Here is a 16610-nt window from a genome sequence, read left to right as displayed (position 1 = left end):
GATATCGATAAAGTTGTAACATAGGATCAGCGAAGTATCAAATCTTGTTTCAACCGGATAAAGTTACCGGACGGACCGCTACTCACGTTGAGGGTCAAATGTTTTGAGGATGTGCTAGTAGTGTCGTCGAAATGTCAAGTTTCTCCAGATCTGCCCAGGTGATTTTACACATTATACAATGCATTATCTTGTTTTCAACTCACAATTTGACTGTTAATTGTATTTAATGAAACGCAGGTCGATAGCCTCGTTGTTAGCTAGCGTTGCTAACGAGCTAGCCGCGGTGTGTGTGTATGTGTGCGATTATAAATATTGTTGTAATGGTTTGCTTGTAAACTAGTGGACAGTGTTTATCAGTTGGACAAAACAATACCAATGAAGCAAAGCTCTTGTAGTCTGACGCTATTTTTCACAAGAAGCGTTATATTAGTCCAATATTGGTTCTAGGTAGCGGTATCTATACATTCATATAGAGTTAAATAATGCCACCTTGAAGCGTTGTTATGGGATATTTTGGGATTACTTCTTTACAACCGAGTTCCTTTATACTCTCAATCTTTTGGGATAAACACACGGGTTTGAAAAGTGTGAGATGTGGACATCGTGGTGCAGTTGCGTGGCTGCTACTATTGTTAAAACTGGAATTGAAGTGTCAAAGGAATTAATTATTAAAATTGAGCTTTGAGATATACAGTACTCTGCAAAAGCGTTCGGCTTTGAATACAAAATAAGAGGTGCTTTCAAAAATAATCCAGTGAATAGTGTTTATTCATCGGTTAAGTTCATACAAAGTGCAGTAAACGTAAAAAACCTCAATCAAATCAGGATTTGCTGTGACCACTCTGCCTCTAAAACAGGCGCAGTCTCCTAGCTGTACATGCACACAGTTTTTCAAGGCAAGTTGTTCCAAGCATCTTGGAGAACTTGCCACGGTTCATCTGGATTTAGGCTGTCTGTGTCCTCCTCTCTTCATGTGATCTCAGACTGACTCCATGATGTTGAGATCAGAGCACTGTGGCGGCAATACCATCCACTGCATGACTCTTTGTCTGCTTTGATTCATTTTCTTGCTGCAAAATTAATTTGAGACCAATCAGATGCCTTCGTCGAATACTGCATTGTACAGTAACATTAACAAATTAGAAATTAATCACATATTTATTTAAAGTACTTTGTCTTTACAATAAATAGTTCAAATACCTAGTCTAATGCCAGAGACCTTTTTCATAGCAGACATTTTGACTGGTCACAGTAGAAAATACACACGTGTTAACTAACAACAGTGACGGTGGGGCTGTTATATTCAGTGTCACAGTACACCTTGACAGTGAGTCCACATGCACAATAAAAAGATAATTTGTGCTTTTCTTGCACCATTAAACCTGTCATGGTCCCATGGACGTCAGTTTATTCATCCCATTCTTTATCCTTTGTGCTTTCAGCAATGGGCAACCTTCGCCCGCTCGTGGTTCTTAATTGATGCCAGGATGCAGCCTCCTGGGAAGATTGCAAGCATGTGTTCTGTGAGGTTACAGGGGAAACACAAACCTATCTACCACGCACTCAGTGAGTAGGAGCTGCACCTGCTCACAATCCCATCCCTGTTTAAAGTTGTTGTGGCATGGACTGGCCACGTGGTGGCAGTAGAGGATAAACTTTTAAAATAATTTTTCTTCCTTCTCACAAATTCTGTAAGAAGTTACACTCCCATGATATGCTTTGTTTTTGTAGATGTGTCTTTACTGGTTTAGCAAACTATCTGCTGCTTTTGGTATAATCATTGGCATCATCATCTCTTTTTATAGTTTCTAACAACAGTAACTTCTTGATCATCTTCGCAGGTGACTGTGGTGACCATGTAGTAATAATAAACACCAAACACATAGCTTTCTCTGGCAACAAATGGGAACAGAAAGTCTACTCATCACACACAGGGTAAGTGCCCACTTAAATCACATGACACTTTTCTGTTTGCTTTTTTTTCTTTAGTTTTTTTTTTTTTTTTAGTTTTTTTGCTCTTCAGGACATTTGGAAACTTAGATACAAAGCGTGTCTCAGCAGCCTCTTGTCACAGTAACTAGGAATGAAAGCAGTCCACAAACACACCACAGCTTTTGTGATGGGGTAGAGTTGTGTTGTATTTATATTCTGGACTTATGAAAATAAACTGGTAAAGTTAAACATTTAAAATCTCTTCATAGTATTAGAGATTGGGTGATGGGGGGTTTTCTCCAAAGTTTTTAAGTTAAACGTGACACACAGTGAGGCCTGCATTAAATGCTCGAATACCTTAAATACCTAAAATGCATTACCCATTTCCTAAAACAATGTATTTCCTTTGTTTAACAGAAAAGGTTGAGATAAAAAACAAAACACCTAATCTATCAATTAATTGAGTTCAGTAGAAGATCTTATTCTCTGTCATGTCTGATATATGCATACTTTGATTTTTATATATGTTTAATGGCTCTAAGTGGAATACAAGATGTTAAAGCTTCATGGTCTCAGTTTGTCAAGCACAACAAGGACTGACTTAGCTTCTCTTTTTTCCAAAGGTATCCAGGTAGCTTCAAACAAGTCACAGCCGCCCAGCTGCATCAAAAAGACCCGAAAGCTGTAAGTGTTGTCAGTCAGTATTTTATCTTACCCACAGAAAATATCCTAAAGTCTCAGAAATGCCACTGCCATCATACCTTACACCATGGATTTCTATTATATTGTATGTATGATTTTAATCCACATTCTTGGAGATTAGTATAATGTCTGTCTGCCACATGCTGTTCAGAGTAGGTGTTGGTTTGACATTTATCCCTTCCTTCGTATGTGCTGCTTGTGCACATTAATGTGTAGTGCAGAGTACAGGGATTAAACAGCAGTGGATTTACACTGCTGATGCTGAAACTCAGTATGAGTGTCAGTTCAGGGATAATTCCTGGGGTTTGTTTGTGTTGCATATTCACGATTTCAGGGTTACGGACCTTTCATTGTGTTACAGGAGGACCAGAGCCTGGCTTTTTACACTCAATGATAAAATTACATTTAGAGCTTGATGTGCGGAGAGCAGCAGTCTCAGCTGTGGAAAGCGCCAGGCACACTGTCCTGACAGATATCGCATACCGCACTGTTAAGCCATCTTAAATCACAGCAGGGTAAATTTTATTCGTCACAACAGGCCTATGTGGGCACTGCAGTTTATTTTTGAGTTGATTCCACAGTCAAAAATACTTGGAAAACCAAATGTTTAATAATCTGCATCTAAAAATAGTCCCCAACAAATTTACTCTTGTTTGAGTAATGTTTTCTAAAAACTACAGTGCCCAGGAAATTACTGAGGCTTTAAGAAATGATGCTGTATATCTGTGAACTCTTTTTAAAAAAAAAAAAAAAAAAGATTTTAGGAACAAACATGCTTGAGGTTGAATGGTACAGACAGAGCGGGGGAGTCAAAGTATCGAGAAACAGACTTAACACAAGAGAGGGGACAATGATCCTATTAAGTCTTGACATGCATTGTTCTGTGATCTATTTGAGTGCTATCATATTTGTTTATTGTTACATCAGATGATTGTCTATTGCTTCACTTTAATGTTTGATTGACCTTTTCCCAGCTGCATCCTCATGGTAAAACATGCATACATGCTGTTTAGACTAATCAGTGGAACATTTAGTCTAAAAACTGAGCTTTACAGGTCAGTAAATTTGATGGGATTTGATTAGATGTTGCACAATAGCAACAGTGCTATCCAGAATCATTTAACATGTCAACAGCAGAATGAGAGCTATACAGCATGAGTGTGTAGACTTTTTCCACATGTGGCTTGTGTAGACTAATAAAAACACGGGAAAATTGCTTTTGTCATGTGGGAACGACTTGAAGTAGGTGAATGACCTGTACTGGTTCCTGAACTGTAGTTTACAAAACCAGGAGACATGTCTTCTCTGCTGTTGGCTCTTTGCTGATGCAGGTTTAAGTCCAGCCTCTGACCACAGACGTGTGTCCTGATGGTGGTTTAGTTAAAATGAGGTTCGGCAGCTTGGAGAGAGAAGAGAGAGAAATAGAATTGGACAGATGAATGATTTGTCAGCACTGCCTCTCTCCAATATATCTGTCCAATATCTCAGTCCAGTAACTCTGTCCAAGTTGAATTCACATTTTAGCAACCAGACTCATATTGAGGGACAATTTTTGGGAAGCAAATGTAAGAAAAACATGGAAAAAAGTATGTAAGGTTGCTTGTAGATGCTGACTTCTTACGAGAAACAGCAAGTTGACTTTTCAACCTTTTCAATGTGCTTCCTCTCACCAGATTGTGAAGTTGGCGGTTTACGGGATGCTGCCTAAAAATCTACACCGGCGCACCATGATGCAGCGATTACACATCTTTCCTGATGATGTAAGTCCTGTTTCCTGATTCATTTCTCAGAGCTGACAGGTTGACAGATTCTCCCCCCACAACTTCATCATCCAGCCTTATTAAGGACAATCAGAGAGAGGGCACATCATGAGAGAAGGGCTGACTCAAAAAAAAAAAGAAGAAAAAAGGAGCCAATTTTAATCTTATTTTCCAAACCTTTATCTGGGTCAAGGTTTTATTCATTTCAGCTGCTTCACCTTTACAGTTAATATCAGTTAATTAATATATGTAGTTCAACATGATTGTTTCCTTTAATGTAGTAGAGTATTAGTTCTTTTCTCCATCTGTGTTTTCCTAGCTGGTGTGGCTGTTTGAAGTGCTGGACAATGAGGTGTTTGTCACTGGTTGTGAAGATGCCATAGAAACACTTTTCACTTTGTATGACTTAAAGCTACCTGGGGTCAAATGTCGGCCAGTGTAACGCTTATTAGTTCAATTTTCAATATAAACGGCCCTAGCCAGCCAATCGGATGTAAGTTGAGTCGGACATTTAGATCCCAAGACACAAACAGAAATGAAAGCTTTTGGATTTTCTATATTTCAATTTGCAACACAAATAAAATTAGAACTAAAACTCCGATATCTTAATTGTACATTGATCTGACCAGCAAAAATGAATAATAATAATAATAATAATAATAATAATAATAATAATAATAATAATAATAATAATAATAATAATAATAATAATAAAAATTTCCAATTTATTTAATCTCTTTTTCTTTTTCATGAAAAACTGAAATGATAAGAATTACACAGACCAAATGACCGTGTAATGTGAAAGCATTCATTCATAGTGCTCAGTGTTCGGGTTCAGAGCCTTACACTTTTACTGTTTTGGTTCGCTTTCACTGCTCACACCAACCTTGTTCCCAGATGCAGCAAGCAGCTGTTTTGAGTGAGCTCTGATGAACCAACTGTGCACTACCTTAGCTCAGCACCAAATGGCAGACAGTTAATGACTAGCTAATGAACATAGAGGAGCATTTAGAAGCTAAAGAGCCAGATATTTTTCAGCAGTTGATAAAGACAAAAAAGGAGCTGAGGGAAAGTGAATGAGCTAATGTTGCTCTGTGTCTGCTGGGTGTGTAAATAAGCAAGTGTTTGTTGATGTCAGTGTTATGTTTTGGGTTTTCTATACATTGTTCAGCAATGCAGTTCATACCGTTGCTGCCGCGAAGCCTAAAATAATCAATGAATACTGCTTTGATCACCTTTTTGAGTAATGTGTTCTCACTCAGTTCTCTAGTGTCAAACTGTCTCCTCTTACTACTTTATTAAATAGAGAAAACATGCATTGCGTCATTGCTACGGTGAATTATGGTCTCTGCAGTTCATAGACAACACCTTTGGCGCTCCCAAGCATTAAATTTTGATTGTTTTAAAATTGCATTGGCGAGAACCGGCAGCGTCACACATCACAGCTTCTGAAATGGATTGAAACAAAAAAAGCACTTGACAGGCTGTTAATTGACCCGGGCGTCGTGCCCAAAAATTAACTTGATGTAAATTTTATCCGTGTGGGAGCACCGTTATTAATTCCATGCGTATGTGACAAGAGTAAAAAGTCAGATCACGGAGTTTGTGGTACATGGGCTGTTTGGTGTCAGGATTTAGAGGTGAGGATACCTGTCTGTTATTTTGTCCTAGTCCTGTCTTGACATTTGAATTGATGTTGTGCAGTGTGCATCCCTAATTATAACCAGATGGACCTCCTGAGCCTCATGAATGTCTGCAGTCCCATCTGCAATTCAGAACAATGCAGATAGTGAGAAGTTGCTAGAGTACTCTTGTTTTTGTTCCCTAGATTTGTCTTTTAGTCAGAACTATTTGCCCGCTCCTTAATGAATCTGTAGGCACACACCCGCCTTTAATGAATATTAATGACTGTGAATGTTTGTCAACCCTGGAGAGTGATGGATTCCCCTTTGAGCCTTTGCGTACAATATCTGAGCTGCTTCTGTGGTGTAAATGGTACCTTCCTTTTTATTCTCACGCTCTTTTTCATGTCATCTCCTTTCAATTCCTTTTTCCCATCCTATTTCCTTCCCTTCTCCTCTAATTTTATGTCCTGCCTAAAACATTCTCCTTTGTCCAACCCGCGCTAGGAGCTGCCAGAGGACATCCAAGCCAACCTGACGGAGGAGCTGCCTCAGCCCCGAGAAATCCCCAGGAAACTCAGCGAGTACACCCAGGAGGAGATAGACGCCTTCCCCCGGCTGTGGACACCGTATGTAGAAACTCACACACACAGACTGTACTCAAACACAGCAACGCCTGAAGAAATGCACACAATACATACAGTGCAAATGTAGGTGACGCAGCACATAAACGGGAATACAGGAGTTGAATGAAGCACACACAGAAACCTCAGCACACGGCAGATTAACGAGATTAATGACTCATTCTGTTTATTGCTGTCTCCCTTTCAAAGGTGTGTGTGTGTGTGTGTGTGTGTGTGTGTGTGTGTGTCCGTGTGTCCGTGTGTCCGTGAGGAGTGTTACACATTCATATAAGGTCTTCTGTGCTATAGATGTTTTTTTTTTTTGTTTTTTTTAAATACCAAATGACTCATAGCATCTGTTGTTTAATTCCTCCCACAAGTAAAAACTCACCATCACTGAACATTATATCAATTGTAAACTACAATGAATCACTGTTATGGAAACAGACAAAGAATCACTAAGTACACACAGCAATTATTTAGTGATAATTATCGCTGACTACTGCTACTGTAAAAATTGCACTTGTACAGTAGTGTTTTTCTTATTTGTGGTTCAGTTGTCACAAGGTGACATCAAACATAATGTTCCTTGGTAGAAGTTCATAAAATGACCGGAGTGACACAGAGCCAGCTCTTTGTGTCTTGTACTAATGAGGAACAGCCAAAAGGGGGTGATGTTGAACTGAGTACAATCTCACAGTGATACTTTGTGTATTCCTGCCAACCTGCCTCTGTGATTCAGTAGTCGTCATCAAGTAGCTTTCAGTGGCATCCTGTGATTGTTTGGGATGTAGTGGCTGGTCATGCAGTTATATCTATATAACTGCATTTATATAGAATGAATCATGCTTTCGAATACTCTACAATAACAGGAGACAACATATCTGAGATAGAGATTTTTTTTTTTATTTTGCATTGAGAAGAATTACAGGTTTAAAAATCAACAGTTGATATTGAGGCACCAACAAAGTGGCATTTTCATTTGGCACACTTCTCTTCCTCAGCTGTGCTCATTTGGACTGGTTGTTGGCCACAGAGGAGAGTCACAGTAGGTGACATGTCACTGGTAATTAACCAGTGTGGTACAATCTTTGTGTCAATGAATACGGGGGGTTTGCACTCGTGCACTGCTTTGCTCTGCTAAGACTTCATCAGTAGTGCAGAGCGCGTTGTTTTCATCATCTTACTAAGCAACATATGCATGAATAGATCCAATTCGAACGCCTGCCAACCCCCTTTTTTGTGGCCAGTTTGACTCTGACACTCTCCCCTTGTGCAGGAAAAAATAAAATGCAATATTTTTCATTGTAACTAAAAACACATGTGCCTGTGGTGTGAATGATTGTCAGCCAACAAAGAGCTGTCAGTATGTGACATGATACACATGGACAAGGACTGACTGTTGGACAGTCACTTGATTCATGGGAATAGATTTCCTAAGGTTAAAAATTCACTTTGGGAATTCAGTTATAGGAACAACTTGCATACAGCTCTACAGTCTAAATATATGACATCTTTATTTAAAGGTTTTTGTGATGTTTTTCTTTTCTGGTTAAATGCCAGACTGTCCTGAAAAGCTTTATAATTTAAGGCCATTGTTCATTTTGCTAGCAGCAAACATCACAGGCCTTTCAGCTGCTACTCTCTAGATGTTGTATTGTTTAACATAAACCTTGTATCTCAAAGATTTCAGTTTTTTCCCTGGCCTAGGTGCTGTGCCAGTCCTTTGAATATAAATAGTTAAAATGTCACAAACGCATGTGGGGAAAGTCAGCTCCTTTCCACCGCTCCCTGACTGTTTAGACATACAAGGTTTCACTGTGGGCTGTGAGACAGAGCATCTGTTATTTGGCATAATCATATTCATGGCTTTTCTGAGTGGAGTATTTTTCTGGTTGGAGATTAGACTGACATTGTGACCCGTGGTTTGATGCCATGATAAAGTCGTCCTCTTGCATTTCTCCCGGCTCACCTGTAGTAAACATCATTCGGACGGGTTAACTGAGACCATTCTATGCTCCAGCTGTTGAGCGCTAACCTTAGCATCCATCAGTCCATCTTCCAGCTGCTTAACCTGGTCAGGGTCACTCCTCTTCATCCACAGGAGCGGTAGCTCAACACCCGTCCTGTGCTAGTCTGTCTTTTAACTACTCAGAAGTTGTTGGTGAACTCGTAAAAGAAGATAAAGCAGTACATTCAAAAGTGTTGCCTTGTGGCTCAGTCTAATATACTGTAGTACCATTGTTAACAACCACGCAACTTTTGTTTCTTTACGTTAAGTAAGTCAATAATTTGTCACGTGTGTGCGTTATGCACATTGAGTTGGCAGTTTATTAGGTACACATAGTTAAAGCTAAAGCAGTCTGATAACAGTAATTTTATGAGGGTTTGTTTTGTTCTAGAGAGATGCTGATTCAACTGTATTGCATTAAGCAAAGAAGTGTTTCTGTGATTGAGCCTGACCTCTTGGATATAAATGGGGTGAATTTATTGCAGGACTGTTGTATGAGTCCCAAATTATGAAAGAATCAGTTCACCCACATTACCCCCTCTACCCCTAACAGCTCATTTTGGTTTTGATTTGTCCCCAGTACAGTGGAGGTTGATGGAATTCCATCTGCGGTTCCTTGCTGCATGTTAAAAATAACATTTTATTGAAAATCAACAACAGTGGGTTTTTCCAGAAACAGTGTTCTGGTTTCTTTTGGTAATCCAGACTTCAGTGTCAACAGTTTTCATTGGGACTTCCTTCTACTAAAGAAACAGTCCCTATTAAAACAGTTTGCTCTTGTGGAGCAACAGGGTGAATAGTTTCTGGGACTAGCCTACTATTGCTATTGAATTCCTCTAAATGTAATAGTTTAGTGCTGTGTACCACAAACACAGTTCAATCCATCTCCACTGTATTAGGGTTGAGGCAGGAATCTCAGACTCAAAATTGAGTTGAGTAAAACCGAATCTGCATTTTTAGTTACCACAAGAGGCAATTGAGATAATGTTTTGCTGTAATTTGGGTGGATTAACCCTTTAAACTTAGCACCAGTACTTTATTATGATCCTGATACCATTTTGCTGTGGTAAAACCCTCCACCTGGTACTTCAAACACATTTGAACAAAACAACCCACGTTTGGCATGAATAGTTGAAGTGAAATAACTTAAATTGAGTGAAAACACTGAATTTGTACAAAGGGCTCTGATCCAAATACAGTTGTTATTCAGTTACTGTCCTCTGAGCTTGTGTGCTTTGTACAGATGTGTACAAGGCGTTTGGCATTGTCAGTGTGTGTGTGTGTGTGTGTGTGCACGGTGATAAATGAGCCACTTCTTATTGTTTACTGATCCAATCTCCTCAGACAATCAGTGCGTGTGCTCAGGCCTGTCACTGTGTGGTTGTCAAGGTCAATCCTGGTTTATGTAAGAGACAGGACTTGGCCTAGTTAATATTCCCTCACACTTTCTCATTTATTTTACTGATCAAATATATATATACACTTGTGTGTGTGTCAGGGGAGATGAGGTTGAGGTCATCAAGGGCGATTCAATAGTTACCCTTTATTAAACACATAGTTAATATTCTCTCAAAGCCTTTGGAGCAGAGGCAAAAGATATTATTGGATATGCAATAACCCACACGCAGACACTACAGACAAGTGCTCAGACATAGAAAAACGACAACATAAATATACTGCTGTAGTTGATAGCAGCGCTATTACACTTTATAATATTTTTTTCTACTTTGTATCAAAACCAATACAGCATGCTCTGATATTATCAGTCTGCTGCAATTTCTCCTCGAAATTAAAGGGAAAAAAACACAAAGAGGATGCTGTGTACTGTCTCATTTTGAAAAGAAAAAATGATAAGATCTGTCTGGTTTCTCATCTGTCATTTTCTCTCCATGTTTTTCCTTGTAATCGCTTCTTTTTCCAGACTTTTATGCCTCTCCATACTAATGTGCCGTCCTGTGTTTTCTCCACAGACCTGAAGACTACAAGATGAAATGAATTCAAGGCTCTTTGACGTGAGGTGATTTTCACATTAATGCTACACTGAAGGCAACAGTTTCCTCTATTTTATTTGTAGTTGTGATGCGTGACAAAAAAGTATTGTAAAAGTCAAAGGCCAGAGAGGTTTTATGCGATTCAGAAACACGCAAAAGCTGATTTTCTCTGTTCAGATGAAATATTACACAAAGCCAGATTTTGTGCTTCTGTGTAAATCCAGGAAACAGCACTGGCATCAAAGCTTGACTGGACTGGGCCTATGTCTTAAGATTTCTTTTTGGCCTTGACACAACCACAGCAAACCTGAATAATGCAGGACCAGTTTAAGATTTCCCTGTCTGGCTCAGTAAAATAGGAGCTAACAATTGAATGAACCTGTTCTTGTCAAGTGGTTTTTACATAAATGTTGTAAAATCTGTTAATGTTAAATAAATGACCTAAAACACAATGTTGTAGTTCATTACAGATTTATTGGTTATAAAAGCAAACAAAATAGAAAATAAATAAGTTCATATTGTACTAAGGGGCATGGTGGTGAGACACATTCCTTATTAAAACTGTTCAAGTTCGACAGTTTAAATCTCAAATGGACCAGGGCCGGCTCACAGCTAAACTTTAGTGCTTGTTTTTTCAGACTGCAGTGCAGGAGGGGCAAAGTTTACACTCGTGCTTCAGTCCTTACTGGTTTCATCGAGAGGCAGCAGACTGTTTGGAATAATAACTAGCTCCAGGTCTCCTTCCACCGCGAGGTCAGAGGTCAACCAGTGAGAAAACAGTCTCCACAGTGAGCAGGCCCGGCTTTGCATAAGAACAATAAACAAAACAAACTGGGGCAGCAACACAAGACACAAACAACACAGATTTGTCCTTTAAATTCACCACAAGTCTGAGTATTACAACCTAGAACAGACCTGCTCTGTGTTTGTAGTAAAAGAATTAAATATGGCAGGACAAAATGAAATGGTGGCCAGATTTTGTCTGAATGAAAATGATAATTTAAAAGATGAATTTGATTTGTGTTCCACAGTGTTAAGGGAAGGCATTAAACTTGACAGAAATTTGATGCATCTGCTTCTACATTTCATTTTGGGGGATTAACTCCCATAATAGCTCAGCCAAGAATACCAGTAAAGAGAAGCAAACTCAACACAATACTGTACGGAGAAATAACTTCAAAAACATTTCAATAATCCTTTACACACTAAAATAAGCTGGGGGAGGGGGGTGATTCATCATTATAAAAAGCCTGTACAAATGTTGCCAGCTCATTGTCCTCAATGATTTGAATTGTAAAATAATCTAGCTAGTTACATAAAACCAAAACAAGATGCACGTATCCAGTTACACACTCACTGGTTGGCTCAAAGGAGACATGCAGCTTCACACAAAAAGAAGGGTTTAGTCCCGAAATCAGCTGTGAGATGGAAAGAAACAGGTCTTACCTTTACATTACCACTGGACGATGCTAACATAGATCAGGCACTTTTCGGACCCCCCTTTTACAGAGATATCGTACAAGAGTCCACAGAGCTATTTACACTGTTTCACCTGGTGGGGAAACTCACAGGAGACACAGGGAGAGGGGGGTTCTCACCACAGTTTCAGATGGTGTGGGTGGAGGGGGCGATGTGTACGTGCATGTCAGTGTCTGATCTGTTTCCATGTGTGATTATCAGTGTGTGTGTGTAGTGGCGTGCAGGGCTCAAGCACTTTAGGTGAGTCCATCCTTCCTCTAAAGTCCTCCCTCCTCACTCTCCTCCATGACGACAACATCACGGGAAAACCTCCTGGCGACGCCCGGCGACCTCAGCTCCACATCCTCAGACTGGGTAGGGCTCGAGCGGTAACCATGGCGACCGTGGGCCAATTGGGAGGGCTGTTGGGGGTAGTACTGAGGGGGGTAACCACGATGGTAATAGGGCTCCTGCTCTTCCTCTCCCACCTCCTCCTCCTCGTCTTCTCCTCCTTGGTCGTTGTTGTAAGCCACTGCAGCAGGGTTGTACAGCTGGTTGTAGGGGGGGTTGTAGGGCTGGTACCCGCCATGAGGCAGGGGTTGGACTGGGGTGGTGGGGATATTTGGGGTCAGTTTGAGCATATGTTTCTGGATCACCACATAAAACCGACACTACAGGTGAGCATGGAGCGAGGTTAAGGCTGGCTTTGTGTAAATGAGCAGAAGCACAGCAGGAATGCAAAGCATGCACAGGTTGAAATTTAAACTATACAGCAAGTTTAAATGATTTTAAGCAGCTAAAGTTTCTTATCCTATGTTACTGACACTGAAATGAGCTCCTTGGGACTGTGCATAAGCTGATTTGTGACCAAAAGACTGAGTTAGTTAACGAGGAAGTTGGTTTATGTCTGCCACATATTGCCCAGATCTGATTTTTCCAGAAATGAAAACATAACATCTGGGCCACATTAGAGGTAAAACTTTTTCTGCCCAGTTTACTCTATGTGAGATGTACAGATAGAAGGGGGTTGGTTAGTAATTAATGCAGCCAATCAGCATCAAAGCAATTCATCAGTACTTAGCTGAGATTAGCTTTGAAGAGATTTGAGCTTGAAGCGGGGTGAAGAGGAGGCTGCTGCAGCAAAGCATTGTGTGTGTGAGTTTTTGTTGACAGATGGCACTGTGATCAGTGGTGGCGATCATCACAGCAGCGTTGTGTGGTTTTGTTTGGTCTTGTGGGAAGGTAAGCTCTTTTGTCTCTGAGACAGTGAAATGATGAAACACATCTAACAGTTCCCTCAAATAATTCAGCTCATAGAAATTTATCAAGTTTCTCTTCAGAATAAACAATCAGAGTGATGTGCATTAATACTGAAAATCTTTTGTAAGTAATGTTTCTTAGAACTTGCACATGAGCCAAATTAGTTCTTAAAGTTGCTTAAAATCAATTTCTATATTAACAAAGCCAACTCACTTTTTTATATGTTTCAACTTAAAAAGAAAAAAACATCTCCAGAGAACCAAAAAAAAAAAAAAAAAAAAAGATTCTGCAGGGATTATTAGTTAAACACTGGGGCCAGGGTAATTATCCATCTCAGGAAATATGGAGGCTTTGAGGGACACATTGAATTTATCAGTTTCCTCAGTTTCTAGTATAATGTACAGGGCACAGAGTGAGTGATGGAAGGAGGTGAGCACAGGAGGAGGAAAAGGAGGAGGAGGAGGACGGTTGGAGAATGCTCCTCAGTAATCATTCCCATAGTCCTGTTGAACTTTAGCCAGGAAGATGGGGAAACAGAGGGAGGGGAACAAAGGGAGGGTGGAAAAAAGTCAGAATATGTTACACCTCATATCAGGAGGAAAACCCAACGACACCGAAGAGTTAAACCTCTCAAACCGCACTGTCAGACACTTTTGGAGGTAAATTTGTTTGAATATTATTCGTGTGAACACACTGACAATCCGTGTGTAAATGTGTAATCTGTAAATCTAAAACACTTCCCACAAACACAAGAATAAATTTGCAAATTTACAAACATATCTTGCTGGTCTGGGGTTTGAAATCAGAGCCTTCACACTATGGGACAACAGTTCTAACCTCAGCACCACCATGCCACCCCATAAAAAAGACATAGTATAGTAACACATAAAAAGTCAAAATAAAGTAAGGCGTTAGAAGTCATAAAAACGTCATAGGTATAAAAACATCATTGTATAGTAATGTATAAAACACCATGAAAACGTCATAGTATGTTAAAGCATAAAAAGTAATAAAAAAATCAAAGTATAGTAAGTAATTAAAAAGGCATAAATACATCGTAATATAGCAAGGTATAAAGTGTCATAAAAACAGCAAAGTATAGTGAGGCATAAAATGTCGTAAAAATGTAATAAAAACGTCATACCATATTATGGTATAAAACGTCAGAATATTTAGGCATAAAATGTAATAAAAACATATTATAGTATGGTATAAAATGTCATACTATGGTAAGGTATCAAACGTCATAGTATAGTAAGGCATAAAAAGATAATTAAAATCATCATATTATATTATGGCATAAAATGTCATAAAAATGTAATGGTATAAAGTGTCATAGTATAGTGAGGCATAAAATGTCTTGAAAACATCAAAGTATAGTAGGGCATAAAAATGTCACAAAAATGTAATAGTATAGTAAGGCATGAAATGTCATAAAAACATCATACCATATTAAGGTATAAAATGTAATTAAAATGTAATAGTATAGTAAGGTATAAAGTATCATAGTATAATAAGGCATAAAAACATAGTATAGTAGGGCATAAAAATGTCATAAAAACATCATAGTATAATAAGGCATAAAATGTCATAAAAACATAATGGTATAAAGTGTCATAGTATAGTAGGGCATAAAAATGTCACAAAAATGTCATAGTATAGTAAGGTATAAAATGTCATAAAAACATCATAGTATAGTAAGGCATAAAAATGTCATAGTATAGTAAGGCATAAAAAGATATTAAAATCATCATATTATGTTAAGGCATAAAATGTCATAAAAACGTAATGGTATAAAGTGTCATAGTATAATAAGGCATAAAAACACCGTAGTATAGTAAGGTATAAAATGTCACAAAAATGTCATAGTATAGTAAGGCATAAAAATTTAATTAAAACATCATAATATAGTAAGGCATGAAATGTACAGTATGTCATAAAGTCATAGTATAGTAAGGTGCCACAGTCCTGCTTTCTCCCCTTTGTGTTTTTTCCCTGTCCTGTTTATCTCCCATGTGTGTATGTCTGTCTGCTTCCCCTGACATCAGGTGACTCAGCAGATATGTGGTCTGGACAGCAGTTCACCACCACCCCTGCAATCTATCACTCATCAGCAGCAGTACATTTACCCTGGTCATCCATCCATTCGTCGCCAGATTGTTCTGCTCTTCACAGTGGTAGTTACTCTCTCAGCCACTCTGATTAGTTTGTGTGACTACAGAGTTATCTAGTGTTTCAGTGATCTCCCTGGTATTTTTGCCTGTATTAACTCTTTGTTTTTCTGTGCTCCAGAAGACTTCCTGATTTGTGTGCTGCTGATCCTGCCACACTCCACTTAGCCACGCCACACCACACCACCCACCTGCCCACCTTCGGTCTTCAGTCGTCCCTCGTGTTTCCAGAGTTTGTTGACTCACCTAGCTCTGGTCTCCTGTGTCATCTGTACTCACCAGATACCTGGATTCCCCAGACCCACTCCCCTTTACATTCACCATCACTATTCACTTTTACCCAATAAACTCCCTTGCACTGTTGCTGGTGTGTTTTGTGTTCTGTCTCTGCTCTGGGGTCAAATTCTGACAAAAAAATGTCAGTCAGGCATAAAAAGTCAAAGTAAGGTTGAAGGCGAGAAAATGTCATATTATATTAAGGCATGAAATGTCATAAAAACATCATAGTATAGAAAGGTATAGAATGTCATAAAAACATCATAGTATAGAAAGGTATAAAATGTCATAGTATAATAGGGCATGAAATGTCATAAAAAAATCAAATTATAGTAAGGTACAAAATGTCATTAAGATGTCATGGTATGGTATAAATGTCATATTATTTTGGTATAAAATGTCATAAAGACGTCATAGTATAGTAAGGGATCAAATGAAATAGTAATGTAAGGCATAAAAATGCCAAAAAACGTCATAATATAGTATGGCATAAAATGTCAAAAAATTACTATAGTATATTAAGGCATAAAAGGTCATAAAAACGTCATAGTATGGTAAGGCATCAAATGAAACAGTAATGAGAGGCAAAAAATTGCCAAAAAACGTCATAGTATAGTATGGCATAAAACGTAAAAAAAACATCATAGTATATTGAGGCATAAAAGGTCATAAAAACGTCACAGTAAGGTAAGGTATCAAATGAAATAGTAATGTAAGGCATAAAAATGTCAAAAAATGTCATAGTATAGTATGGCATAAAATGCCAAAAAAAAAATTATAGTATATTAAGGCATGAAAGGTTAT

General features: G+C 38.7%; 2 protein-coding genes across 9 annotated transcripts in view; one reads left to right on the top strand and one right to left on the bottom strand.

The window, feature by feature from the left end:
* The first annotated feature begins 38 nt into the window (after nucleotides 1–38).
* mrpl13 (mitochondrial ribosomal protein L13) lies at nucleotides 39–15893 on the top strand. Of its 5 annotated transcripts, none has more exons than XR_008828223.1 (9): nucleotides 39–158; nucleotides 1443–1566; nucleotides 1842–1935; nucleotides 2556–2616; nucleotides 4308–4394; nucleotides 6524–6645; nucleotides 10621–10667; nucleotides 15408–15536; nucleotides 15655–15893. XR_008828223.1 is itself a non-coding variant. In XM_056380413.1 (8 exons), exons 1-7 carry the CDS (start codon nucleotides 132–134, stop codon nucleotides 10643–10645), a joined length of 540 nt encoding a protein of 179 aa, XP_056236388.1. In that variant the 5' UTR covers nucleotides 39–131; the 3' UTR covers nucleotides 10646–10667; nucleotides 15655–15893. The 5 variants fall into 5 exon arrangements, 3 of the variants coding, with proteins under 3 accessions (XP_056236388.1, XP_056236387.1, XP_056236385.1); XR_008828222.1 differs by having other exon boundaries at nucleotides 15652–15893; XM_056380413.1 differs by lacking the exon at nucleotides 15408–15536.
* Nucleotides 11096–16610, bottom strand: part of LOC130172017 (collagen alpha-1(XIV) chain-like) — a 140662-nt gene continuing 135147 nt past the window's right edge. For 3 of the 4 annotated variants that reach the window (XM_056380408.1, XM_056380407.1, XM_056380409.1), the window contains one exon: nucleotides 11096–12703. In XM_056380408.1, the coding sequence (XP_056236383.1) occupies nucleotides 12378–12703 (326 nt within the window). In that variant the 3' untranslated portion in view covers nucleotides 11096–12377. Of the gene's footprint in view, nucleotides 12704–13572; nucleotides 13871–16610 lie in introns of all 4 variants that reach the window. The other variant, XR_008828221.1, reaches the window with a different exon arrangement.

Source organism: Seriola aureovittata, chromosome 7 (assembly GCF_021018895.1).
Source record: "Seriola aureovittata isolate HTS-2021-v1 ecotype China chromosome 7, ASM2101889v1, whole genome shotgun sequence".
Lineage (NCBI taxonomy): Eukaryota > Metazoa > Chordata > Actinopteri > Carangiformes > Carangidae > Seriola > Seriola aureovittata.
Note: the sequence above shows the minus strand (reverse complement) of the source record. Positions and strands in the feature narration are given on the sequence as shown.